Consider the following 26,904-nt stretch of genomic DNA (forward strand, 5'->3'; position numbering starts at 1 on the left):
GAAAAATAACATGTATGTGTGTTTATGGCAGGGAGTTTGGCCTGGCTCCATCTCCTGCTCACCTACACCTACAGCTTCTTGTACCTGCTCAGTGTCCCTTATTGCTGCCACAGGCTTTATTAGAGCCACAGTGTGGACATTTTATGTACTCTGACTCTGTAAAATGGGTCATGTTTCAAAATGTATTAGTACCTGTGGGTTAATGAGCCTCCTCTCTTCTTTCCAGCTGTGTTCTGCTTTGAAACTCATGCTTTTTAGCACTTTTGAAAAATCTCTGCCTACACCTGTCTCTTGGCTCCCCTCCTTTCTCAGGCAGATCACAGTACTTCTAACACAGCTGAAATAACAGTACATTGGGCATAAAATTGGGTTTAATGCTGTGTTTGCTTCCTTGTTTGGTTGTGACCTCTTCTAGTCTGGATGAGACCGCAGTGAGAATGGACTTTAATAATAAAGTGAAATTACAGGCAGATAGAGAAGATGCCACTGTGCATTTTTGTGCTATGCTTTCATCTGGGCAGGACTGAATATAACTCTGATTCCTATTCCTGACAGCCTGTTTGACATTTCTGTCTCCTGCAGCAGTTAGACTGGTCTGTACTCACACATTTGTGCAATAGCTACTGCTCAGTTTAAAAGGAAAGGAAAGAATAGACAGGAGTCCTTGATATGCATCTAAGCAATAGCTTCCTCTGGAAGGCAAGCCTCCCTGGCATAGGTCACTAGTCCACACTCAGTGTTGGCTCTTGTACATGAGCAGCATTTAAAATTTACACAGCTTTTCCTATGCCCTGAGCCAGCCAGTTTTCAATGACATTCATGCCTGCACCTTCTCTTTGGTAGGCAGTGGTTAACCCTTGTGACAGTCTCACAGTGCCACCTGTGCCACTGCCAGGAGCAGATCTGCTGACACTTCCCAGGGCAGAAGTCAGCCATGCATTCAGCTGTTTACTTTTTCCCTGTTGTTATGGTTTTAATTGCCATTAATGAGGCACAATTTTTTTTTTTTTCTCAAGGTTTTTTTCATGGGATTTGTCATGGTTTAGGGTACAGGGAGATGGTTTTTTACCCCTCTGCTCTACAACCGTGTATGAATGGTGTGTGGGTATGTCCCATTTCTCCTGGAACCATCCAACTGAAGGGAACTGTCAGTACCTCTCTGGGCACTGCTGCCAGCTGGTAGTATATGGGCATATTTATCTTCATTTGATGCCATTTTCACCCTGCCCATCCTGTGGTTTTTGTTTGTTTCCTTGAGAAAAAGAGCCATCCCACAGTCTTGGAGGTTCTGCTGTTGCTGTTGTTTGGCAGTGTAAGGAGTTAGAAGGGTCTGCAGAAGAGCTTGTCAGAGGAGTTAAGCTAATGATCCCCTGGTAATGTCCCTGGCAATCTTGACTCAGTTTGGCAGAGGAAGCAATTTAGGGAGTGAACTGCTTATTACAATGACCTTTACTGCATGTGTGTATCAGTAATTGATACAGATTAGCCAGGAGTTAGTGTAGCATTTTATAATGGATTAATCCTGGAAAGCTGAATTATTTTTTTTTCTTGGGGGCAGCTCAGAACAAGTCTGTGGTTGCTGCAGGTTTCTGTGTTCTCTGTCCTCTGCAACATCCCCTTAGACCCACTCCTCGAGGGATCAGTGCATACACAATTTCTGCAGGAGACATGCACTGTGCAGTTGGAATGGTACCTTTTAGCAGAAAATGCCCTCTAAACAGAGGCATAAAGCATCCTAACTGCTTCAAGGGCAAAACAACTGTGTAGTTTAGAATAAAAGGGAATTTTAATTTCACTTCATTATATATTGCATGTGTAAGCACACCAGGACAGGCACACACACGTTGTCCAAGGGGCAACAGCAGCTCTCTCTGTAAGACTATTCCATTTATGAGTGCTGATGTTCCTAGGAGTGCATGCATGTACCAGCAGAGGGCATGCAGACTTCATTAAATGGGGACACGTGCTAATTAATAAATCTCAGAAACAGGTAGGAATCTACCTGCATCTGTGTCATTCCCAGACAAAGTGCTCATTCAGCTGTGCAGAAAGTGCCCGTTCCAACAGACTGGCGTTATCTGAAACAGGCAGGAAGTGAGGGGGCATAAAGCATATGTTTGAAATTACATAATCCATAGTCAAACTGTGATCATGTTTCATGTTCATGCTTAGTCAGACTGTGGCAGTGATTAGGGTTGACTAAACAGTTACTGTAGCTCCCATTTTTTCCATTGTGTGGCATCTGCTAGCTCTGTTCATCGTTAAAGTCTCAATCCAGGCAAGTGACACGGAGTGTGGATCAGCCATAATGAACTAGAGAAAGTCAGGGAGAGAGAGTCAGCAGTTTTTGTAATATATTAACACAGGATTATTGGGAAATGTGAATTTAAAAGGAAGGCTATCTGCATTTTAGAAACTGAATCAAAGCTAAACTGTACAGTAGACTCCTCTGTTCCATCCTGCCTATGCACTTGCAGTACATTCATAATCTTCATAAAGGAGAAAATGAATTGGTGAAATAGGCTGTTTTATGATAATATCCCATATGTTATCAGATTCATGCAGGCAGAATCACACTAATGAAGAGAAATTGCAGTTTATGTAGGGCTTGCAGGCCTCGCTGAGGCAGATTAACAGAGGCGAGGGTGAGAGGCAGCACAGAGCCTTGGCAGGCTGCCCGAGAGCTAATCAATGCAGATGGAGTCAAAGGGACTGCGAGCCTGATTCCCAACAGTTTCATCTGGGAGCAGGAATGACTGTATCCATCAGTGCTCCTTGATAAGACAGCCTTTAAGCTTGTGGTAAGAATGAGCCCATTTGGGGAGGCAGAGGCTGAGCAATACCAAAAGCGATGACTCCACATGCGGTGCAGGGGAGAGGTGGGTGTTTAATTTTAGCTGCTGACCTGATTTCATGCTGAATGACAAGTATCTATAGGAATCCTCAAGGGCCAATCAGTTGCTATGCTAGTGAAGCTTTTGGAGAAATGCATTTAATTTTATTCAAGTGATGCCTTTAAGGAAGCAATTATGATTTTAGCTCTCAGAAGTTCAGCCTCCTTCAGGTTGATTTCAGCTAGTGCTAAGCTGAACTTCTTTCATGTTTCATGTTGCTGAAACTGAAGTCAAACTCACTTGTTTATCTAACATGGCACACACTAATGATCTGAAATATCCCAGTTTTCCTGTGCTGTTCACTCTTTTTCACCAATGCACAAGCAAACTTGTTGCAGAAGCATGCACATCCTGAAGTGATGCTTAGAAAATAAAGGAACAACAGGGCTTTAACATCAAGGAACTCCTTTGCAGTGTTCTTTGTGCCTTTGTGCTTGAGGAAAGTGCACTTGTGGTGACCCAGGAGAGGGCTTGCATTTTGCAAGAGGAAGACTGGCAAAGATCTTAGTCCACATATCATGAAAGTCCCTTGTCATAGAAGACACTCATGAAAAAATATGAGAGTTGGGCCCACACATCAGGCAGATGCTTCACTTTGCACTTGATAGAATCCTGGCCACTAGGAACATTAGTCACTTGGAGCCCTTCCCTTGGGGTAGTGTGTTTCTGATCAAAAATGAAGGCTGCAGTCACCATGAGCTTAGACTCAAATTGTTCAGTATCACTGAATGTTTAAATATTAAGGCTTTTAATACTGTTAATAATGTAGTAGGAGCTCAGTTGTTATGTTCATACTCTGTTCTGCTGCTGTTACGGCTTATGTAGGTAAGGTATGGGTCCAGGTTTGGTTCATACCCATCTTTCCACAGTCATATTGATTGATTTGAAAGTTCCTGTTTGGAGATCACTTTGCATTATTCCCTCCCCAGTTTTGACTTCAGTGAAAAATGGCTGGGCCCAAATGCCAGGCTTTGTGGATGGGATTTGTTTGTTTTCTGTGGCTAGTTGCTGACTGGAACCTCATCTGCATGTTTGTGTTGGCTTTTTATTTTCACTTGTCTCTGAATCTGTCCAGTGATTAGTTTGTTGACAGATGGCTTTTCCCTTGAATAAGATACAGTGAGTAGATGTTCTGAATGTCCCAGAAGGGCTCTGGCATTTGTCCTCAGGACAATGAAAAACACCCAGGCATTTTCTGCCTTCTCTGAATTTGCCTTTCATTTGTGTATTGTATAGATTCCTCTAAAGATAAGGAAAGAAAAATGTTAAAATGTGGTTATGACAGGCAAAGTGACAGGTCAAAAAAGCCTTTTCCTCAGTATAAAGAAAAGGATTTTCTTGCAGTTTCTGTGTATTGCAGTTCACACTTCCTTGCTTTAGTGAATAAATATGGGGTTTACCAGTTTTTGAGGTAACATAGCTAAAAGAAGGATAGGTTTGATGCCACTTGCCTTGTTCTGACTGAGTTCCCATCCCTTGCACCCATGCAAATGGTTTGAAGCTCTGAGGTTACACAAGCAGTGCAGGCAGTGCAGTAGGAAGACATCAGGGTTTTCACATGGATATAGTGGGAGCTGTGGGACATTTCTTTGGTGATGTGCAGGGAGAAAAGAACTTAATCCAACTCTGTCTCCAGTTTGAGATTGGAGATGCAGAGTTGGCATTTAAGGGAGAGGAGGAGCCCTCTCCCTGTTGTCTCTATGTTGCCCAGGCTTGAAAAGGAACTGCTGAAATGCAATCACTGAAACACCCTGAAACCAGGCATCCTGTGATGCTGGGACTGGTCCTTTCTCCAAAAGGAAGAGGATCTCAAAATTATAATACTTTATATAATCTCTTGATCACAGCTTTCGTGAAACAAAAGCCTCCCAAGAGCATCCTTCCTTCAGCAGTTACAGATGCACTTGCTGAGCCCCTGTGCTGCTGCAGCTGGGTGCTAGGGACAAACTCACCCTTTTCCCCACGACAGGGATGTGCAGAAATCCACAAACCCAGCCTCTGATTTTTCTTTTCCCCTGCACCAAATTCTTCAGTTTTGTAGCATGTGAGTCAACTTGTAAAAATGACTCACGAGCTCATTCCAGTCTTCTGAATTGGGAGCCCAATTAAAATACTACTTGCAATGCATATATTGAAGAGAACGGAAAGTGTCTGTTCTGAGTGTCAGGCATTAGCACAGCATATCTGAAGGCCTGTCTTGAGCTAGTCTGATACTTGCCAGCAGGAAACATGGTGTATAATTAAGATTCAGCTAACAAAAAAAAAATTGAAAATCAACTCAGGTTTAAAAAAATCTAATTAAACTATAAATTGCATTAATTGTACATGCATAAAAGTTTATTAATTTCAAAATGCTGATTTATTTATATGCCTACAATGCCATTGTAGGATGGATGGAATGGTTTATGTCTAAGATGCTGAAAATGTGGTTTTCCTGCAGGGCTGCAACAGCTGGCAACGAGCTTCTCCCATTGCTGGTTTGACATCTGAGTAGGCATTGTCTGGGGTTTAACCTGGTGTTGTGTGGACAGGTGCTCTTAGAACTGCAGGGACAATTCTTCTCAATCTCCATCTTTGGCCTTCAGGGAGCCTTTACATCAGGGCCAGACAGTCTTTCTGACATTGCCACCTACGTACCAAAATCCTCTCTGGAAGCTGATCTCATGCAAGAATTGAGAGCAGCAGGACTGAGATCAAGTGCACAGCAGGCTGGAGTGTGACTCAGTGGGGTCAGGCCTGGCTTTCCTGGCACATTTTCTTTTTGGTGAGGTGAGGGCTTAGTCAGGCTGCACATTGACATAGTCCCAGCATCAACTTTATATTCTGAATGATGTCCAAAATTAGGCATCATCCACAGCAGCACCACCTCAGCAGTCATGTAGAGATCTCCACTGAGAGCATGGAGGTGAAAAACATTGCTGCAGCTCAGCCAAGGTGATGTGTGTGGTGTGCACACAAGGGCCTTTAACTAACACATAAATCTTATAAATCTGGCATATAAATCACAGCACTTCTACCTCCAGAATGTTTCTGTGGCATTACTGTGGAATTTAAGGCAAGAAGGTGAGGACTGCTGCACAAGGCAAGAAATCACTCGAGAAAAAGATGTTTCAGAGTGTCATCTTTCCTTGGTGTTAGCTCCTCAATCCAGCCATGGTCCTCCTTTTCCCAGGCTGCTGTGTGACTGGGGCAGAAGAGGGCTTGTATCCAGGAGCAGCACTTGCCCCAGGTTTCCTCCCTGGTCCCATACCACCACTCTAATAATTAATGCCCCATTTCCAGGACAGTGGGTGTGAAATGGGAAGATCTGTAAGCCTGGTGGGACCATGTTACCAACTTATGGATGAGCTAAAAACCCCCCATATTCCATTACTGGCAAAAACAACCACCTTAAATGGGAAGTGTTTCATTAAACAGCTATTCTGGTTTAAGTTCTTATTAAAAGAAAACAATAACTAGTCACATGCTGTGGGAACTACATCCACAGGATTATATTTTTCTTCAAGTCTAGTAATTGTAAAGATGAAGAATGATCTTTGTTCTAGCAGAGTTCATGCAAATCAAATGTGCACATATTGTTGCCACTTATCAGTATGTAAATAACACATATGAATAATTGCCAGTAGGTGGTAGTGTGTATTTTTCAGATAAGTTTGTGACTTATTACTGCAAGTGTTTCATGATTGAGGTGACTTAGAAAGATCCTGTCATCTTTAATGTATGATCTCAAACCATCATTGCTTTGAATTTAGTCCCTGGTTTCCCTGATTTGATAGTTCTGTTTCACAAACATCAGCCCATCTCAGAGAGACATATTTTGATTTTCCTTTTTACACTTATGGACAAACCTAACTGGAAACATTTTGAAAAGTGCCAATTAGTGTGAGCCCAGAGAATTCAAATGCATGTCTTCATCGGAATGATTGGATTGCTCTCTAGTATTTCATTTTAAGAGAAAAGCTTTTGATAAATAAATGCATTATTTTAGTGATTTATAATTTTAGAATTGCTCTTTCATAGAAGGTATCTTGAGAATTCCTGAAAGAGCTCACTGGAAAAGGAGCAGTTCAGTTACTGGACATCAGATTCTCTTCAGTGCCTCATGGTGCTTTGTAGGGAAAGGAAAGAAGTGACCATTTAGAAAAGATGAGGGGTTTTGTTGGAACCCATCACTTCCTTGTTGTCACTTCCTGTGTTATTCCTTGCTGAGAGCAAAATGCAAAATCAGTGCTGTTCTCCCAGTTCATCACACAGGGAGAGATGCCCACACTCCCTCTGTGAGTGTGTGCCTGGATTGACACTCGTCCTTCCCCAGGTGAAGACCAGACCACTCCTGCAGCCTGTCTGCTCTCTTTCCCTGCCTTTGCAGAGCTCTGGGAAGGGACTGCTTTCTTGTTTGGCAGAAGAAGGGGATGCCAGTGGTAAAGATTCTTTCTGTGGTGTTGCCTGCCAGGAAGCAAGGCAGAGGTCGGGAAAGGCGCTATAAATATTTCTGCAGTAACTCAAAGGCAGTGAGTGTTTTGGTTGATTTGTTTTTCCTGGGGTGTGTGAGACTGCTCTCCTCTGTGCAGGTGTCTGATTCATGTGAGGCTTCCTTTTTCTTTCTTTTCCTACTTGTTTCCTGCCTCTGCAATTGTTGCTTGCACTTGCAGCACTTTTACTCAGCCCAGCAGTCCCAGAGAATGCAATTAGGTTATTTGTGCGAATGCTTTTCATCATGAATACGGTCTGCAGAGTCAGACCTTTTGCTTCTTCCTTCTGCTTCTAACCTGTCCCTCCCAAGTTTCCTTTCTCATTGTTTTTCCTTTCACTTATGTCTGCTTGCTGTTAGAGCAAGCTAGCAGAGAAGGAAGTGGGGGAGGGCTGTTTCTGCAGGGGTTTCAGTGCAAATAGCTGCATGGCTTATAATTTCTTGAGCAGATTAGGCTGTTCTTGGCATGCACTCAGGCTGAGAGAGAAACTGCTTATTGCCAGGTGAAGTTGCTGTGTTCGTGCCACCAGTGTCCACGAGCTGCACTGGCAGGAATTGCAGTGAATGTAAGGAATGGATCAGTACTGGGCCCTTCCCAGGAGCAGAACTGGTGATCCCAGAGGAGCTGTGCAGACGAGATCTGTGTCTGAGGTCACACAGATCCCCACTGAGCTTAGGGAGCTGTGGTTGTCCTGTGTGTAGAGGAAGGCTTGGGCATACTCATGGCCAAACCTCCAAATCAGAAAGCTTTCATCTCTAAATGAGTCCTGGTTCCACTTTATTGCAGCTTGTTTTATATTCACTTCTTTATGTTTTGTTTGGTTTGGGGTTTTTTTGTTCTTTTTGTTTTGTTTTGTTATTGTTGTTTTTGGGTTTTTTGGGGTTTTTTTTTGTCTCAAAGTAATGCTTATATCCAGTAATGAGAGAAAATGCAAAGTGATAGAAATAGGTGTTGGAGGTGATCACACAAGTTTACAGCCATGTACAAGCAGGACAGAGGTGAAATGTAGTTAACCTGTCCTGTTTGCCTTTGTGCGTTATCTCTCCTTAAGCTGCTCCCTTGAGATCTAAGTTGTCTGTGTAAAAGGTGGGATAAAATCTGATTGTGTGAAGAAATAATTTTTATTGACTGGAAGTGAATGATATCAAGTAAGCCATCCAAAGCTGGAGCCCATTTGGAAAATGCTGAGCTTAATATTTCTGTTCTGCTTTCAGTGGTTTCAATGGCAACTGCCAGAGGCAAACTCAAGTGAGAGATGTGCATACTACCCACATGTATGTCCTCCCTAGTTTATAAATATACCTGTGAGTATACTGATAACAGACAACAGATTAGTGAGAGTTGGTTTCAGGCTTGGAGATTGAGTTTCATGAGAAATGTAGATTGAAGGGAGGAAATCTCAGGGTCGGAAGCTGGTTGTATCATGTGGAAGGCAAGAAACCACAAACTCGGTAGTAGAGAAGCGCTGCAGAAACAAGAATAGAGATGTTAATTTAGCAACTGAAATCAGACATGCCAGAGAATTTTAAATTGTGTTTTATTTTTATAGAAACAAATAGTCCACCCTGGAGCAACAGGGTCTCTGAACCCCGAATAATTCTATTTCTTCTTACTGGTTGCACTGGTGACAGCACTATGTGTGGTGATAGGTCTCAAAACTCCTTTGAGTTTTCTATTTGGAATGAAGGAGAGGAGTGGAAGGCAGCTTTACCTGAGTGCACACAGTATGCAATCTATGAATGAATACAGAATGAGAGCTAGATGGGACATTGTTCCTAGAATAAGACCAATACATCCATGCTTTGGTACTCTAAAGAGATAATCTTTCTCAAACTACATGTAACAGGGGCTTGTGCTTAGAGCACATATCCCAAAATCACAAATTCCCCTGACTGTGGCTGAACTGTCTTTGTCCTGGTCTAGGCAGTCCCAGACTGGGCCCAATGCTAAGGATTTTCATCTGACTCTCAAAGTGCTTTCCCTCTGGTTCAGTTTTCCCTCTTGAGTTAACATGGTCTGAAAAAAAACAGAAAAAAAGACCTTGAGAATTGTTATTTCCATCTTCTTTTCAACATTTTCTTTCTGCTGGGAAGCAGGAAAAGCATGAAGGTGACACGCTTCAGTTCACACTCTCACTCCAGCTGCAAGAGCTGTAGAAGCTGGGGGCTTTGACAAGGCAGATGTGGGGAGGCTGGACTGGGACTTCTTCCATTACAACTTCCCACTACAGCTGTGGGGAAAATCCTGACTGGGGAGCCTTCAACACTGAATATGTGCAGGTCAGAAGGATGTGGACAAACCTCCAGCTCACTGGCTGGAAGAAGGAAAAATAGTTCTAGAAATCCTATCAACTTCCACCAGAGACCTTTGCTTCCTGGTGTAGACAGTGCAAGTTAAAAGTACAATTGAGGGTTTGGGTTCTTTATCTAAAGTACAATTTTGACTGGGAATTACTAAAAGGCAGTAAAAATGGAAGCATTTTATGCTTTTTTCAGAGTCCCTTCTTGATGATTGTCATTTGAGGGATGAGAATGTCGAATTTGCCACGTTGCACAAAGTTATGGCAGCTGTTCCATATTGCTAGATTGGAAATTAAAATGGAGATCTATTCAAATTGTCTGACACTACCAGCAAGCTTCGAAGCAATGCTTTAAAACATAACAGAACTCTAATCTGGTCCTGAGGGGTAGTCAGTAACATTAAAAGCAAATGTTTTTTTCCAAATGGCCTTTAACTACTTTGTGTCTTTTCCCTTTTTTTGCTAAATTCTGCTTTTCATTGCAACCATTTGATGAAGTGAACAGAATTTCTGAGAATATCAAAGACCAAATCCTAAATGAGAACATTTCAGCAGGTCTAGTCTGTTATGATAATAAATATTTTCAGGAATGTTTAAGCTATGCTAACCTTTAAAAAAGAATGGATCACATTTCTATTTTCTTTCTTCATAAATGTCCGGTGCCTGAAACTTCTTAACAGTTTCTTCATCTAAAGATAAGACTGGGTTTATCTCTACCTGTAAAAGATAATGCAATCTCTTAATTTAGGAATTTCTAGAACCTTTGCCTGTCAACACACAATCAAATCTAGTTTTTGATCCTAGTGCTGCTGCTTTGGCAACACAAATTATATATAGACTAGAAAAACTCATAATATAGGAAATTGTTCTTTGAATCACGTCTAATTCCAGACCTGTGCTTCAGAACTCAGAATTATCCAGTTTGATTTGTTGTCACCATGAAATATTGGTTAAAAGCATTCATGTTTTTATCCAGTAATTCTTCATCCACAGAAAGAATGCACTGTTGACATCTGCAATTTTTTGTTATCCTGAATATGCCAGTTCATCTCACTCATACTAAGCATTAATCACTAAATGTAGCATTTTGTTGTGTTCAGGAAATATTTGAGGAGGCTTTATAAAGGTAACCATTAAAGAAGAAACAAACAAGACCAAGTAGATTGTGTTGTTCCTTGTGGGTGAAATTCACCTGCCTAAAGATGAAATAAATATGTGACAGACTTGTGCTAAGGCACCTCCAATTCCACTGCTCCCTGTGTTCTGTTTTGCTTCCCACACATCCTGTAATGACGAAGGTACTCTGTTCTAAAATACCATTTGCATTTCCAGGGGGGCATACTGAAAGTATGAAGGGCACAGCAGACCCTGGAAAGAGCAGTGTGCTATTGATTAATCTGTCCTCTGGATGAACCCTGGTAAAAACCTGCGTTTCCAAAATTCTGAAATAATCTGCATACAAATAGTGGCAGGATGAGTTCTCTCTGGGATTGTACGACTACATAAATAAGCAGTTCTTCAGTGCAGCATGTGGTTTTCTAATTTCCAGTAAAATGGAATGAGTCACACATGACAACAGCATTGCCACTAACCAGTGTGGCGTGGCATCTGAAAAAGATAGCACTGGAAGGGTGTGAACTGCAGAGCAGATGATGGGGCTTGAAACATCTTGTTTGCTTTGGCAGGGCAACCAAAATCCTGATGCTTTCCCACAATCTGCTCCAAGGATATAGGTTTTGCTGTGCTGTATCAGATTATTACCCTGGGAATTTGTGTGTCCTGACTTTGCCAATGGACAGCTCTTGATGCTTCAGATAAAGATAAATGCCCAGACTCCCCATGGGGGAATTACAAAGTTGGATGGTGTGTCTTCCAGTAGGATTTACATTACTGCAGATTATTAGGGGAGGGTTTTTCACTGTGGTACCAAATATACTCAGGCAAAAAAAGGCCCAAGACAGCTCCCAAGTCCAGGCTCACATACCATGCATATTATTTATATGTAGGTACATGTGTTGGTATGGCCCTTAGGCTGAGTTCACTCCAGAGGGAGAGTTAGCCATAGTAATGTCTTAGCACAGGCCCAGGATTTTCCTCCTTATGTCTGGAGAGTTTCTGCTTGGCAGAAGAGCTGCAGAGGAGCAAAGCATCCCATGGCTGCTGCTGCCATTGGACCCTGAGTCTGACAGGAGGTCATGCAGATTCTCAAAAGATGAAGGTCCAAATTAAAGAATTTGAAAGCAAAGCCCTTCCCTTTATTTCTGTGCCTCTAGAATTGGGGATCAAATCTTCTGGTGTTAATAAATTAGAAACTCAGAAAATTTACAGTTCAAAAGCAAGATGGAAATTACCTAGCACTTGGTCACTGTTACCGGGCATTAAAGTGGTCAACTTCGTAGTCATGAGTGACTTCTGCCTTTTTGAATCTATTATATCTAAAGTGGTGTCAGACACTTTTTCCTTTGAATGTTTCTCTGCAGGAATACTTGTTAAAGGAGGGATGGGAGGAGGATGCAAGTAATTATTTTGCTGCTCCTGACATATCCCCAAACACAGCCATATTTAGGCATATTTAGGAATTTTCATTGGTTTATGCTGCCTCCTCCCTGTCAGTATTGTCCACATGAAGGGCTCAGGGAGTACAGTAGTTTAAGCTGCAGCTTAATTCCCTGTAGATGGAGATTTGCTGTGACAGAAATGCCTGCTGTCCTGGCAGTCTCTCACATCTGCTGGAGGCAAAGGAGTATGTCAGACAATAACTCGGCCAGCAGATGTGGTTCTGTAGGGACAGTAGTGTCTGTGGTACGAAAATTCCCTCCCAAAATACAGATCTGTGGGGACAGTAAGCGTCTGTGTCAGCGACAACTTTATAGCATCTGCTGGGACAGTAATGCCTGTGATACGTAAATGCATCTCTGCATCTGCTGGGTCAGTCAGAGAGAGATGTATTGTATATATCCAGTTTTACATGTGAAAATCTCCTTCTCTTCAGTTCGGGGGATTTGTCTGATTCCCTTTCCCACAGAGTTCATAAGAACGATTTTATGTAAGAAGAGCTGAAGGTATTTGTGAGTCTTTTGCACGTAGGACAGACATTGCCACATTTCAGCTGCCAAGAAATACTGCTACATTTTCTCCTACCATGGTATTAATCATTAATGGCTTTGTTCTCAATGAACAGCCTGAGTATCTTCAATGATGCTCTTGTGAGTGCTAATGCTTTGTGGTTGCAGTGAGAGCATCACATGAGAAATGTGTTTGTTCAGAGAGGAGGAGAAGCACCACAAACACAGCATTCTGACCCAGACCAGATTTCAAATATTTCTAAGGACAGGTACACACAGATAAAGATTTTTAATTTGGCCTCATCTCTAGGTTAAGCACTGGACCCACCTGAGGAAGGATTGCACTGGGGACAGTCAATTTTCCAGCAGCAGCAACTCCATTCAGATGTCAGGGTATTTTGCTACAACAAAGGCTGATGTTGACATTTTTTCTTGGATAGAGACAGATGCAAGAGCTTCTGCCTCAAGGTTATCCATTATACTGCATATTAACTAGATGTTTTAACACAGGGCTTCCTGCAGAGACAACAGTGAATGATGATTAATACTTATCAATTAAAATCTAATCTTTTTCCCATGTGTATTTATATGCTGAACTTCAACCTACAAGGCAATTCTGTGACAGGAATTAGATATTCTTTTGTTGGAGTGCACTGGAATTATGGTCAGGGATGTATTATTCACTCGTTTATTATGACTATTGTGTTTGTGCCTGGTTTTTGCCTAGGCATTGTATATAAACATAGCCTCTGTGAAAAGGAGTTTGTAAACAATTACCATTAAAGGGACAATTATTTTCTCTTTCTTCATGTAACAGCTCTGAGTAGGAGGTGAGGGATGGAGGACAGAGGAAGCAAAGGTTGTACATGTTTTATGACCATAATTATAGTTAACTATTTGAGAGATTAAAATTATATTAAATTTTAATTATAATTTACTATTTCAGATATTAGAACTTATTAAAAAAGACTCAAGGTTATGAGGTACCTCACTGATCTATGAGTTATCTAGCTCAGCTTAAACATACAGATATGAATCTTCTTTTTTGTTTTCTTTTTTCCTGTTTAAGGCAGCCCCGGTGGAGCCGGCAGTGCCCACGAGTGCGGTCGGTGCCCCGCAGCCCCGAGCGCTGCAAAGGAAGAGCTCCGAGCCCGCGGGCGGAGCGCTCCCCTGCCAGGCAGGGAAGGATGGACCCAAACACGTCGTGAGAGAGCAAAGCAGAGGCAGAAGGGATTTTCATTTCGAGCTCTGCTTGGCGCAGTTGTTAAACACCACTCAATTCAGATGCACTGGTTCAGAGCGAGAGGCAGGGCAGAACAATAACTGAAGGAGGCCACTCACAGCCCTGGTGGAGTCTTAAAGTGGGCAGGTGATCTGGCTGGTTAGTTCTGATTTATTACAAAGGCATCTTTATGCTTTTTGAATTCCCTTCCATCATCCATGTTAAACAAACCTGCATTCTTATAAGGCACTTCATCCCCTCCATGCATGCACACGCTCATCACTCATGTGACACTACCAGCAAAGGCATAGAAGGAAGTGCAGTTATGTGATTCCTATTACAAAAATCTTTTTTGTTTTATTATACCAGAAACAAGCACTGTAGTAAAGCTGCTAGGAACTGATTCAGGTTTACAGTACTGTATCAACATTTTCACAGACTGATGGTGACTGTTAAAGGTGCAAGACTTTTTCTGGTTTGCAGCAAAATTGCTTTTCGCAACTTGTCCCAGAAGATCTTTGTTTTAAAAAAAAATATTTTGCAAATGAATTTTGTAGCAGGGAGAGGTGTGGAATTATGGGAATGAAAGTGCATGTGGAGACATCATCTTCCCATTTTGTATTTTTTGATGTGACATTCCTTATCACAAGGGAAAAAGGCACTTCTGCAGCTTCCCTGTCCCTGAGTCTCCTACCAGCTCAGAGAGGCACAACAAAGCCACTCACTACTCAATCTCCATTTCATTTCTTGTCGCTTATTAACACAACCATACTGTTTTGAGAGCTCGGCCCATCCCTTAGTAAAAGCATTCAAAGTGGCTGGGACAAGTGGTGAAAAAATGATAAACATTTTCAGCTGAAATTGGTCAGATTATGGATGAGTTGTTTATAAACATCTCATCTAGAACTGTCAAGAGGTGGAGCTGACATCATTGAAAGATGATAAATTCTGACACAGTGCTCTGAGATTTCACTGCCACCGAATGTAGGTTAATATGGGATTCAATAGGAAATCTGGCTTGTGTATTGCTGCATATTACAGGAAACGAAGGAACTTGTCATTTGTCTGCAGATTGCTAATTGCACATGCAAAAGGTTAATTTGGGTATGTTATCTCAGTAATCACATGCACTGCCTCAGATTAAACCATACCCCTACACTAACTGATGAGCTGGCCTGTGGGATTTGGGACATTATTTTGTAATATTATGGCAAATAAGAATTTTGAGTAAATGCTGTAAGAGTGGGCAGCAGTGTCATTAAGTGCAAAAAAACCCAGAATTACAAGTCTCTGTTATGAAATAGTTTCCCTTAACCCTTAATTTAATTATTCCCTGAGATGCATGTAATTTATTCTTTGTGATAATTGAAAACAGAAGACTCATCTATTCTAAATGAAAATTATATCCTATTCTTATTATTGTTAATACTTTGTATTTAGATGAGTATTTAAAGGGCTGAGATGAATTCACGACCTCTTCATGCTAGGTGCTGTATATATACACACAGTAAGCTCACTGCCCCAAAGACCTTACACTTTAATTAAATAAAGGTTGGAGGAAGGAAGTTTTATTACTTCTGTCACAAATGGGAAATGATAACAGAGAGAAACTAAAAGGACTGAGAATTACACTCCTCCTGCAACGAGTCCTGTATTTGCCTGTAATATATCCTCCCTTCCTGCTTTTGTTAAGTTGCTGTAAATTGCTAGGTAGATGGTTGGTCTCTCCCCCAGAGATGGAGTTTAATTCTGTGCATGTTTCAAGGTTTTATGGAACGAAAGGCGTTCTGTAGATAGATAACACTTTAATTTAGACCTGATTAAGTTATTGTGAAGCAATATTTAGTGGAGGGAGTAGATTTGTACGAATCTGGTTGCTTGTTGCCATATGAACATACTGCTGCATGGCTGCTGTGCTCCCCGCGGGCTGCGCTCTTGGTGCATGGGGGTTTTAAGGTACACCAGTATAACTTTTTAATTGTTATTATTCCCTCTAGTTTGCTCTTAAATGTCTTCCAAAATAGTAAAAAAGTAATAGTGCTTGAGATGTTGGAGCATTCCACAGGATTCATGGGGCTCTTGGAACACCAGTGCAGGCTTAGTCTCCCAGAAATGGATCTTCTTCTCCCCCTACTCCCTGTAAGTACCGTGCTCATTCTGAAATGCATTTTAAACATTTTTAATTGGAGATTCTAGCTTTGCATTAAAAATAAAGCCAGCTCTGCCTGGAATCTTGCTTTGGGAAATTTTCCTATAGAGGAACATAAACCTGAAGATAACTTGTTTCCCTTTTTCTGCTTGTTCAGAACAGTACAGTGATCTGTTTAAGCAGATCGGGTGGGAAGGGGAAGGAATAAAAAAATTGACAAGTCAGGTGAAGAAACAAAACAAAGAACAGGTAAAATCCAAGCACAACCCAACAACTCTCTTCATATCTTTGCATTTCAGTATTTATGACTCTCACTGTTGGACTCCAACAACACTAATTCCCTACACTGATGTGTCTTTCCTTCATCTCATCTCATCTCTGTTCTGTCTTGCCCCTGTCTGGTAAATCAGTACAATGATGTTCTGTCTCACAGATTTTAGACTCATTGAATTAAAAAGATTGCAAAGAATCAAAGTTTTAAAAAATTATTTTATTTAATAACAAAGAGTATTATTTTGTTGTTGTAAGCTTATGGATCCTTAAGCACTTACAAGTGACCTCTTGTTTACCCTATGGAAACCAGCATTGCTGCCTATGGAAGTAGAACAAGTGATCTTTTAAATAAGAAACTTCAGTTTCCTTAGTTGATGGGACATGCTCAGCACTTAGGAAAGCACATCACCAGTGTGTACCCTTGCTAGAAAACAATCCACTGGAGCTTTGTTATACAACATTCAAACATCCTGGTGAAGTGACAGTAATTTGCAATAAGCACTGCATGTAAACAATTACCTGTGACTTGTTACACTTGTTTGTACAGGCAGCTGGCTAAACAGATCTGGGTGCACTTGTAAACGTCTGTCCCTGTCACACCTGATACTGGAGAACAATTGTTTATTATATGATTACTCTGAAAAAATCACAGTCTTGTACCTGACAGCTGGCAAGGACTGAGTACGGATGCTTATAGAGGCACAGAAAAGAGCCAGAGAAAACAAATGTGATGGTGGCGTTTTTATGACAAAAGTTTTTATGACAAAAGTGAGGGCACTTTCATGTCTAATCCTCCCATCAAGGGAGGTCCTTGTGACAGAGTACTTGACAAAAAAACCCACTTTTGCTGGCTGAAGGGTCCTGTGGTGGTAGAGGTGAAAGAAAGTCATTTGGTCATACAAGGTCCAAGGCAGAAGCGGAGGCGATTTATTTTCAGTGCTTTAGCCGGGCGCTGTAAGGCGCTGGTGACACTCCGGCGGAGCAGCCGCGCGGGAGGCGCTCCCGCCCTGCGGAACGCGGGCAGCCGCGCCGGGGCGTCCCGGCGCTCGGGCCCGGCCGGCTCCGGCCCGGGACACGGCTGCGCTCGAACCACGGCCGGCACCCGCACCGGGCGGGGCCGCGGCTCCCGCCGCCTGTGACCCCGCGCCCGCCGGGGCTGCAGCGCCCGCAGGGCGGGCCGGGAGGCGCCTCCGCCGCCGCAGCACGGGCTGGGGGCCGCGGGGCCGGCCCGGGCGGGGCGGGCCGAGGCCCGGGCGGGGCGGGGCGGGCCGAGGCCCGGGCGGGGCGGGGCGGGCCGAGGCCCGGGCGGGGCGGGGCGGGCCGAGGCCCGGGCGGGGCGCGCTGAGGGCCGGCCCCGCCCCGTTCCGCCCCGGCCGCGGCCCCGCGCGGGCGCACTGCGCGCGCCGGGGGAGGGAGGGGCGCGCAGGCGCGGGGCGCGCGCCGGGCGGGGCCGCGCGGGAGCCGGCGGGGGGTTCCGCGCGCCCGCGGCCGCCGCCCGCGGGGCCGGTGAAGGGGCGGCGGCGCTGCCGGCGCGGGGCCGCGGCCGGTGCGGGGGCGGTGCCGGGGGCTCTGCGGCGCTGCCGCTCCCGACGGCGCACAAAGGGCACCCCCGCGCACCCCGAAGCAACACCCTCCCCCGCCGCAAAAACGCACCCCAAGCGCGGCCCCCTCCGCCGGCGCTCAGGTGGGGCTGGCGGCGGGCGCTCGGGGGCGCGGGGCGGGGAGGGGAGCGGCGGCCGGCGGGCCGGGGCCCGGCATTGTTCGGCGGCCGACAACAAAGAGCGGAGCGGGGCCGGGCCGGGCCGGGCCGGGCCGGGGGGGCAGCGCCGGCCCCTCCGCGCCGCCCCGGCCAATCGCGGCGCGCGGCGGCGGCGCGCGGTGACAGCGAGCGGCGCTTACGCCGCGGCGCCCGGCGCGGCCCCCGCTCCCCGCCCCGCGCCCGCCCGCCTCTCCAGAGCCGTCTGGCTGCAGCAGAGCCTCAGACAGAGGAGGGGAGAGCAGGAAAAAAAAAACGCTGAGTGAGTGGAGTGGAGCCTGGGAGGGGCTCCTTAAAGAAACGCTGCCGCCGCTTGGCATTGTGGCCGGCGAGGAACTCGAGGGGGGGAAGCCATCGGAGCTCCTCTCGCTTATCCTCTTCCCACCCCCCCCACCCCACCCCCAGCCGACAAAAAAAAAAAAAGGAAAAAAAAAAAAAGCCAACCGAAAAAACCTCGGGGGGGAGTCGTGGGGGGGGTCCTGAGAACATCTTATAAACCGGATTGCACTGAGAGGAGGAAAAAAAAAAGCAAAAAAGATACAAAATATACAAGCAAAAGGCAACAATTCCCCGGTCTCCAGCAGTCGCCCACCCTCCTTTCCCTTCTCTCCTGCTGGCCATCTGCCTTGGGTTCTCCTTTGTGTCTGATCTCTTACTACTGAGCCGAGCGCAGGCGGAGGGTGCACCACACACAGGGACTATGCCCAGCTCGCTTTTTGCAGACATGGAGAGGAACGGGAGCGGCGGCGGCGGCGGTGGTGGTGGTGGTGGCGGGGGAGAGACCCTGGATGACCAAAGAGCCCTTCAGATCGCCCTGGATCAGCTCTCCCTGCTGGGGCTGGACAACGACGAGACGGGCTCCATTTACGACAACGAGCCTCGGAAAAAGAGCGTGAACATGACTGAATGCGTCCCGGTGCCCAGCTCGGAACATGTCGCTGAGATAGTGGGGAGACAAGGTGGGTGCGTGCATGCGAGGGGCTGTGGGGGCGCGGGTCTCCCCTCCGCGCTGCCGGGCGGGCGGCTCAGATGCGACACTGGCCATTCCCAGGAACGCTGCAGCCGTGCGGTGGTGGCCAGTGCCGGCTGCTTCCCCCAGACAAAGAAAGTGCAGCGGCAGACGTGATGTTTCCGAGGAGTGTTATGCATCAGTTTCGGGATGCACTTTCAGCTGCCGGGTTGGGGGAAAAATCAGGAAAATAATAAAAATCTGTCCTTTCCTCCGGCGCAAAAGTTAAGATTTGCAAGAGGAAACGGGAGGAAAATGGGAGCCTCGGTGCTTTCCCCTCTCCACCACCCCAAAGTTAGAAATCGTGGATTATTTTTAAGGAAGAGAAATGGAGTGGAGAAGTGGAACAATGGGGTTGGAATAAAGCATCCGCAGTGGGGAATATGGCTCATTCGGTACAGCCTCTGCTCCTCACCTTAAGAACTGATTTTATTTTTCCAAAAGGAAAGTGCTGAGCAGGAATGTGGACTGGCGGGTGTGTTGGTTTGTGAGAGCTGCTTGCATTTTATTTTATTTTATTTTATTTTATGGTGGTGCAGTTTTCCTGCACGCCTTTTTTTTTTTTTTTTTTTTTTTTTTTTTTTTGCTCTCTTTTTTAATTTTTTCCCCCTGTATTACCGACCCTGTGAACTGCACGTTGGTAGTTTTGGGGCAGTTTGCATGGCAGATGTGCCGGTGGCCACTTACGATGCCTTTGGGCGTGTGCCAGGGCTGTGGGCTGACATTTCTTTACACTGTGACCGAGGCTCCCGGACGAGATGCCAGCGATCACCTGGGGTTGGGGGCAATGTGTTTCGGGTGGGTGTGTATTTTTTTTTTTCCCCTCCCTAGCTGCACCCAAACAATGGGTTGTAACCGGTTCTCCCCCACCACCTCCCCTTCCTCCCCCTCCCCTTCGCCCTCCATCTCCGCATCTCGTTCCCAGGTTGTAAAATCAAAGCTCTGCGGGCAAAGACCAACACCTACATCAAGACCCCGGTTCGCGGGGAGGAGCCGCTCTTTGTTGTGACGGGCAGAAAGGAAGATGTGGCCATGGCCCGCAGGGAGATCATCTCTGCGGCCGAGCACTTCTCCATGATCCGAGCCTCGCGGAACAAGAACACAGCCCTGAACGGCACCGTTCCCGGCCCCCCGAACCTGCCCGGCCAAACCACCATCCAGGTGCGGGTGCCTTATCGCGTGGTGGGCTTGGTCGTGGGGCCCAAGGGGGCGACCATCAAGCGCATCCAGCAGCAGACGCACACGTACATCGTGACCCCGAGCCGGGACAAGGAGCCGGTCTTTGAGGTGACAGGCATGCCAGAGAACGTGGACCGGGCCCGGGAGGAGATCGAGGCACACATCGCCATGCGCACCGGCGGCATCATCGAGCTGACGGACGAGAACGACTTCCACGCCAACGGCACGGACGTGGGCTTCGAGCTGAACGGCACGGGCAGCCTCTGGAGCAAGCCCACGCCGCCCAGCATCACCCCCACCCCGGGCCGCAAGCCCTTCTGCAACTACCGGAACGACAGCTCCAGCTCGCTGGGCAGCGCCTCCACCGACTCCTACTTCGGGGGCGGCACCGGGGGGGGCGGCAGCGCCCGCCTGGCCGACTACAGCCCCCCGAGCCCGGCGCTGAGCTTCTCGCACAACGGCAACAACAACAACAACAGCGCCAACGGCTACGTGTACGGCGGGGGCGGCGGCGACGTCCTCTCCTCCCCGGACTGCTGCTCCGAGCTGCCCTTCGACTCGCCGCCCGGCTTCGACCTGGCGCCCGCCCCGCCGCCCGGGGCCGCCCTCCTCTGGCCGCAGTTCGAGCGCGGCCCCGCCGCGCCGCCCTCGCCCGCGCCCTCGCCCGCCGCCGCCGCCGCCTTCCCGGGCGCCGCGCCCGCCAATGCCAACCTGGCGCTGCTGGTGAGCGGCCCCCGGCGCGGCGCCGCCCCGCCCCCGGCGCGGCTCTCCCCGCCCCTGCACGGCAGCGCGGCCGGCACCGAGCACCCGCTGGCGCGGCGGGTGCGCAGCGACCCCGGCGGGCGGCTGCTGGCCGCCTCCTACCCGCTGTACGCCAACGGGCTGGGCGCCCACCTGCCCGGGCTGCCCTCCGACTCCTCCGCCTCCTCCTCCTCCTCCTCCAGCTCCTCGTCCAGCTCCTCCTGCTCCTCCTCTGGCGTGCGGCGGAAGGGCAGCCGCGACTGCTCGGTGTGCTTCGAGAGCGAGGTGATCGCGGCGCTGGTGCCCTGCGGCCACAACCTCTTCTGCATGGAGTGCGCCAACCGCATCTGCGAGAAGACGGAGCCGCAGTGCCCCGTGTGCCACAGCGCCGTCACCCAGGCCATCCGCATCTTCTCCTGAGCGCCGGGCCGGGGGGCACGGACCGGAGCGGCCGGCGGGGCCGGGGCCGCCGCCCGCCGGGGGGCGCGGGCTGCGGCCGAGGGAGGGCTGGGGGGTGGTGTGACAGCGGGTGCATGCTATAAATAATAACGGACGACTCCATTCTAGTGCTAGGCTAGTTTTTACACTGTACTTTAATACGAAGCTTCCAAAACTCCCCTTTTTTTATAAACAAACAAACAGAAAAAAAAAAAAAACAGAAAAAAAATTTGAAAGTAGAAGATGCTTATGATGATGACAATGGTGTGTGGACTGTTAGTAAAACGTGCTGGTAGTTCTAGGATGCTTATTACAAAATAATTAAATCTATGGGTGGATACTTTTCTGAATGTTCTTGAGAGGGCAAGAAGTTCCTGTGAAAAACCATGATACTGCAGCTTTATCAGACTTTAAAAAAGAAAAAAAAAAGAAAAAAAAAACCAACAAAACTGTAACATATCTCTTATATATATTAAAAACGTTTAAAGGTTTTAAAGATAAATTGCATTAATACAGATTGAAGTATTTTATTCTTTTTTGACTTGAAAAATTATATTTCATATTGCAAAGATGTTTACAAGTATTTTAATTTAAGTTCAGTGAACTTTTTGTAGCTGGGTTAAATCTTTTTTATTTTAGTATGGCCTTATGGCAAAGAACACTGTATTATTTTAATATCACACAATTGTGAACGGAATTACAAACCATAAAATGTGTAATGCTTTGAACAGTATTCTGTTGGGATGGAGATTTTATAGGTTCAGAAAAAATCTTTTAAATCTGCTTCACCCAGCATATTTTCTATTCAGTGATATAAAGCATATTTTATTCTATATTATTACAAAAATGGAAATGTATAAACATATGTCAAAAGGAACTGTTGAAGCTTTCTAACATTTGTATAAATAGAATTCAGTGGAAATTACAAAAATTCTGTTGCACCACTATAGTTTTAGTATTTCTATTTTAATACATTTGTTTACCACTTGTTTATGTATATGTAGGTGACGTTACTTGAGCTTAAATGTACTTTACTGAGCAAAGTTTAAAAACAAAGTATATTTTATTTTATGATAAAGGGCCTTTAACCTCATGGTCAAATACTAATATTATATTTGCTGAGACAAGATTTGAAATTGTATCAAGAGTTTTATTTTTCTGACATTTAAAGTTCTACATAATAAAAGTAAAACTTAAGTAATGGTGCTACTTCATGTTTTTTTAAGTATTTCTATATAAATAAAATAAAATATTACAGAAAAAAAAGGTATTCTGTGTGGTGATTTGATTTCATTTGCTGAGAGTTTTTTCTGGAATTTTTGTTTCCTGCTTGTATCAGTGAAACATGTTGGTAGTTTAAACTGTGTCATGCTAATGTTTCTGGAACTGGTACAGGCTTCCAGAATAATCCTGCCAGCTATCATACCTTATAAAATGTTATTAATGAAAAAAAATTGAGTTTTTTGTAAGATGTGTTATATTGGTGGGGTTTTCCACAGCACAAAATACTATTTTTTAAAATAATCTTTAGTCATGAAAAGTACTTGGGTTTGTGTGAATTGTTACTTTTGGCAGACAAAGCATAGGAAATAGGAAACTGAAAAGGAGCTGCAAGAGGGAGCAGGGGAGGCTCCTTTGTTGCGCTGTGCTGATGGAGGCTCCAGGCTCTGCCGTGCCCAGGGACCTCATCCCAAGCTTGGCACTTCTGGAGCAGAGCAGGGGCTGCAGTGGCCTCCCCGAGTCCTTGACTGTGCTTCTTAGTATGTGGCAGCTGTGGCTGGGGTACTTGGTGTTGACAAGCTCCTTTGAATCGAGTATTTATTGCCGGGTGAAGTTGGTTTGGCGCTGTGGTGCCCGCAGCGGAGCTGGGCCGAGGGAAGCTGAGCCGAGCCCACGGACACGCCGGGCAAGCCCCTCAGGACTTGTGCTGCTGAGTCCATGGGAGCTGTGCTGTTGGCGTGTTAGAGCAGATGCAGAAGGTGCCGCACATCCCTGAATGTTTCTCTTTGAGCTTGCCATTGCCCTTTGCAGTGGGCGAGTGAAAACAGCAAAGGAAACGCAGAGTGCGTAGCGTATTTCATGTGCTTTACTTTGTGCTTAGCAGTGCATGGGCAGAGCTGCTCTGCTCCGATCTCCTTTATGGACTCCAGAGCTGCTGGTTGGGTGGGAAGGGGGAGGAGGGAGGATGCGGCAGGGGATGATGGGATCTCTTTGTTTGATTTGATTTGATTTTTGCTTCTTTCATTGAACTGTGGTTGTGGTATCATCTGATTTATAGGGCTAAAATCCCTCGCTGAGTGCTGCATCTATCTATCTCAGGAATCTTGAAGGGTTTGATGAGGGGTAGAAACCCCCCACCCCAAGGCTGTGGAAAAGAATCCAAAGAGTGGCAGAGAAGATGTATTTAAATACATAAGCGGTACAGATACTGAAAAAAACCCTTGGCAAAATCAGTTGCTTTAGAGATGAGGAAGTTTAAGTCCATGTGTATATTTTCTTGATGATGGGTGTTTAGGAAAAGCTCCCAAGATGCGTCAATCAATTTCTCATGTCTGTGTAAACATCCTGTGGAGTTTTCAGGGAGAAGTTGTGAAAATGACTATAAATAAAAAAGTGAATTTGATCACTCTGCTTGGTTTTCAAGCTTAGTGAAACCAAAATGTAAATAAGATGCTGTGTCCCCGGTGTTGGCAGTGGTGTTATGGATGGCTGTGAGCAGCCTCTGGAGAACAGCCCCTGGCCAGCAGCTCGGGGAATGCCCTGGCCTGGGCTGCCCAGCCTGTCAGTAAATCCAACTGGCCTCGTTGTCCTTGGTCATCTTGCAGGACTTGCTGTTTCTTTACCAGGCTGTGGCGGAAACAAAGGCAATCCCCTCTTGGTCCATGGCTCTGGTTGCCTTTTCAGCCTCTGCACGCTGTTTCAGGCCCTTTACATGCTGCTGTTGTCTCGAGATGGAAAGACGACCTGTAGCGCCTTAAAAACTGGTTATGTTCACTCCTCCTTGGGAATTATTTTGCCTGCAGAGGGACCAGTGTGGATTACTCTTGCTTTGTCATCCAGTGAGTGCCTTTTGCCCAGCCTTCCAAACATGATGCCCTGTGGTGGTGGCAGAGCCAGGGGGCTCAGCAGCATTCACCCACCCGAGGCACCTCCACTGCCTGGACCCTCCACTGCTGGCAGGGCTGGTGCCTCCCCCTCTCTCTGTTGGAAGGTGTTTCAGGGTGTACTGGCACACGTGGTGTCCATCGTGCCGGGTCTCATTGCTTGCTGGTTTGCCCTGGTGTGCCCTGAGCCCAGACCTGCTCCCAGTGCGGGCTGTAAATCCCCATCCTCGGCTGGCAGGGCTGAGCACACGGGAGCAGGCACAGTGTGAGGGGGAACGTGCAGGCTGCCCATGTGCTCTGCCCCCCGGATTTATGCCGTGGGTCAGTCCCTCAGGCTGCAGAGGCCATAAATCAGTGCAGAATTTGTCCCAGGGTCGGGAGCCATATGGTGTGCAGGAGCTGGAGAGGAAGAGGGATGCCCACACCAAAGGAGAATAAAAGCCTGTGTTGGGGGCCGGACTATTTCAAAGCCTGAGAAAGGGGCAAAGTTCAGTTTCTAATTGAGTGCTTTGAAATATATAGATGTATATGGTCAATGTTTATCTTGCAGAACAAAGCTCACTCTGTCCAGTGTTTGTGTCGCTGCTGGAGCTGTTTCTGGGGCTGTCCAGCTCAGAGCTCCTTGGGGCTCTGGGGCTGCTGGGGGTGTGGGTGCCCCTGGCACGTGCCAGCAGCCTGGCCCTGCTGGCCCAGCCCCTGCTTGGAGGCACTGGTGAGGATCTGCACATTTGTGGGAGTTTCCTGGCTTTCCCAACACATTTCTATGGTTCCCAGAGCATGTACACATCATTATCTGAAACCAGGGTACATTTACATATGTAAGAATTATTATAGACAAAGTCCTAAACTTAATTATTCCTCTGTCCATATCTTGTACTTCACAGAATTTGCATAACAATCAGACATCAAAGCCAGAACCCTTTACTGGAAGAAAGGTCTTTCTGCTATATTATTTTAATAAAATAAATTATAATGATCAATTAAACCTAAATTTACTCTTTAGATTTCTTCTGGTGAATCCATTGAAATGAGAGTGAAAAGCAAGCTTTAAATTTAGCAATAAGAATCTAGCACACTAAGGTATTCAAATTGCTTTTTGTTTGATATTTCTCACTCCTCTCTGCCAACCCCCTCACCCATCTTTTTTCCTCCATTCTCCTTGTCTTGCCATTTTGGAAATTGAAATGATGCTTTGCTGTCACTGAAGACAATGTGGATTCTGCTGCTGGAAGGGCACACTGGTGAGTACTGCGTTTAATTGATCTAGAAATAGCAAAAAGGAATTATTCACCCTGCCTCTGCTTATTTGTGTTTCCTGTAACTCGAGTTGTCTCTCGAGTAGAGATGATTTAATTTACAGAACAAAGACTATTTTAAATCTAAGGTAGGCAAGGGAGGCTTCAGTCTGTAGAATCATTTGCATTTCTGGTTTACCTGTTTATGACAGTCACCTGGCAAGTGCCGAAGGGCCCGAGTTTGCAGGTGAATATGTGCTCTGCCCAACGGTGAGTGATGTGGGAAGGCACTCCTAACTTCTGTGTTCTCTTGCTTCACACCCAGGAAACATATAGAGTTATATATAAATGTGATCATATATCTAATATGTACTTGTGTACACAGCTGACTGCATAGAATCATCCAGAGAAATTACCAATTAGAAAGTCTTTCCCTTTTTAGTGCATTGGTGTTAAGAGAAACTTGCTGTAATTACGGAAAAACTTTTATTGCAGTTTTATTACTTAATAGTAAGGTTTTTAATGAAGCTTTCACAGTTGGATATATGAAATAATTATATCTCATCTAAGTTTTAACTTTGATTAAAAAGCAAAAAGTTTATTTGGTCTTAGTGAGACAGGTTCTATGATGATGTGCTTCTCCTGTGATGAAACTGTATCAAAACTATCCAGGCACTTGGTGTAGGATTATTCTTTAATGTTATCTGTGCAGGTAGAGCACATGCAGCTCTGACTGTGCCCCAGGTATGTACATGCATACAGGTACAATACAGGGAGCACCACAGAGCCCCAATCCTTTAAGGTTTGTGCAGTCTTGGGAAATAGCATCTATCATGAGAAATTGAATTTGTGCCTTAAGGAGTATCAGGTGGGGATGTGGCTACAGAAGCCACGAGTATCTGTCCTGGGTTGCATTTTTCTGAGTTTAGGGCTCCATGAAATTGTAGGATTTAGTTCCCCTCATAAAGTAGACTGGCAAGTAAGGTTTGTTTGCATAGATACACTTATTCAGGGCACACAGGTAGTATTTCTCCCTAATGTGGGTTTTGTGGTTCTTTTTCTTAGAGC

At 45.8% G+C, this 26,904-nt stretch overlaps 2 protein-coding genes and 1 long non-coding RNA gene across 4 annotated transcripts in view; 2 read left to right on the forward strand and 1 right to left on the reverse strand.

Moving 5' to 3' along the window:
• Positions 1-5,213: 5,213 nt before the first annotated feature.
• LOC116184000 (uncharacterized) lies at positions 5,214-17,459 on the reverse strand. Its single transcript, XR_004148720.3, has 3 exons — positions 13,059-17,459; positions 10,274-10,382; positions 5,214-8,831 (listed from the first exon to the last, which is right to left on the reverse strand). It is a non-coding gene; the product is annotated as an uncharacterized LOC116184000 (long non-coding RNA).
• A 783-nt stretch (positions 17,460-18,242) lies between these two features.
• Positions 18,243-22,765, forward strand: MEX3B (mex-3 RNA binding family member B). Of its 2 annotated transcripts, XM_085588327.1 has the most exons (3): positions 18,243-18,392; positions 18,853-19,089; positions 20,065-22,765. In XM_085588327.1, the coding sequence occupies exons 2-3, from the start codon at positions 18,855-18,857 to the stop codon at positions 21,477-21,479; spliced, it is 1,650 nt and encodes a 549-aa protein (XP_085444453.1). In that variant the 5' UTR covers positions 18,243-18,392; positions 18,853-18,854; the 3' UTR covers positions 21,480-22,765. The 2 variants fall into 2 exon arrangements, with proteins under 2 accessions (XP_085444453.1, XP_021393257.1); XM_021537582.4 differs by having other exon boundaries at positions 18,259-19,089.
• Positions 22,766-24,854: 2,089 nt separating this feature from the next.
• LOC110474280 (uncharacterized) overlaps positions 24,855-26,904 on the forward strand; it is an 80,838-nt gene continuing 78,788 nt past the window's right edge. Inside the window, exon 1 of the mRNA XM_085588329.1 lies at positions 24,855-25,842. The gene's annotated coding sequence lies outside the window, so the exon portion shown is untranslated. The remainder of the gene's footprint in view (positions 25,843-26,904) is intronic.

Source organism: Lonchura striata, chromosome 10 (assembly GCF_050655825.1).
Source record: "Lonchura striata isolate lonStrDom1 chromosome 10, ASM5065582v1, whole genome shotgun sequence".
Classification (NCBI taxonomy): domain Eukaryota; kingdom Metazoa; phylum Chordata; class Aves; order Passeriformes; family Estrildidae; genus Lonchura; species Lonchura striata.

Excerpts from the sequence above, each read along its gene's own strand:
- MEX3B (XM_021537582.4), top strand. The coding sequence starts at position 18,831 with ATGCCCAGCTCGCTTTTTGCAGACATGGAGAGGAACGGGAGCGGCGGC. Across the intron at positions 19,090-20,064 it reads TGAGATAGTGGGGAGACAAG|GTTGTAAAATCAAAGCTCTG; the intron begins GTGGGTGCGTGC and ends TCTCGTTCCCAG.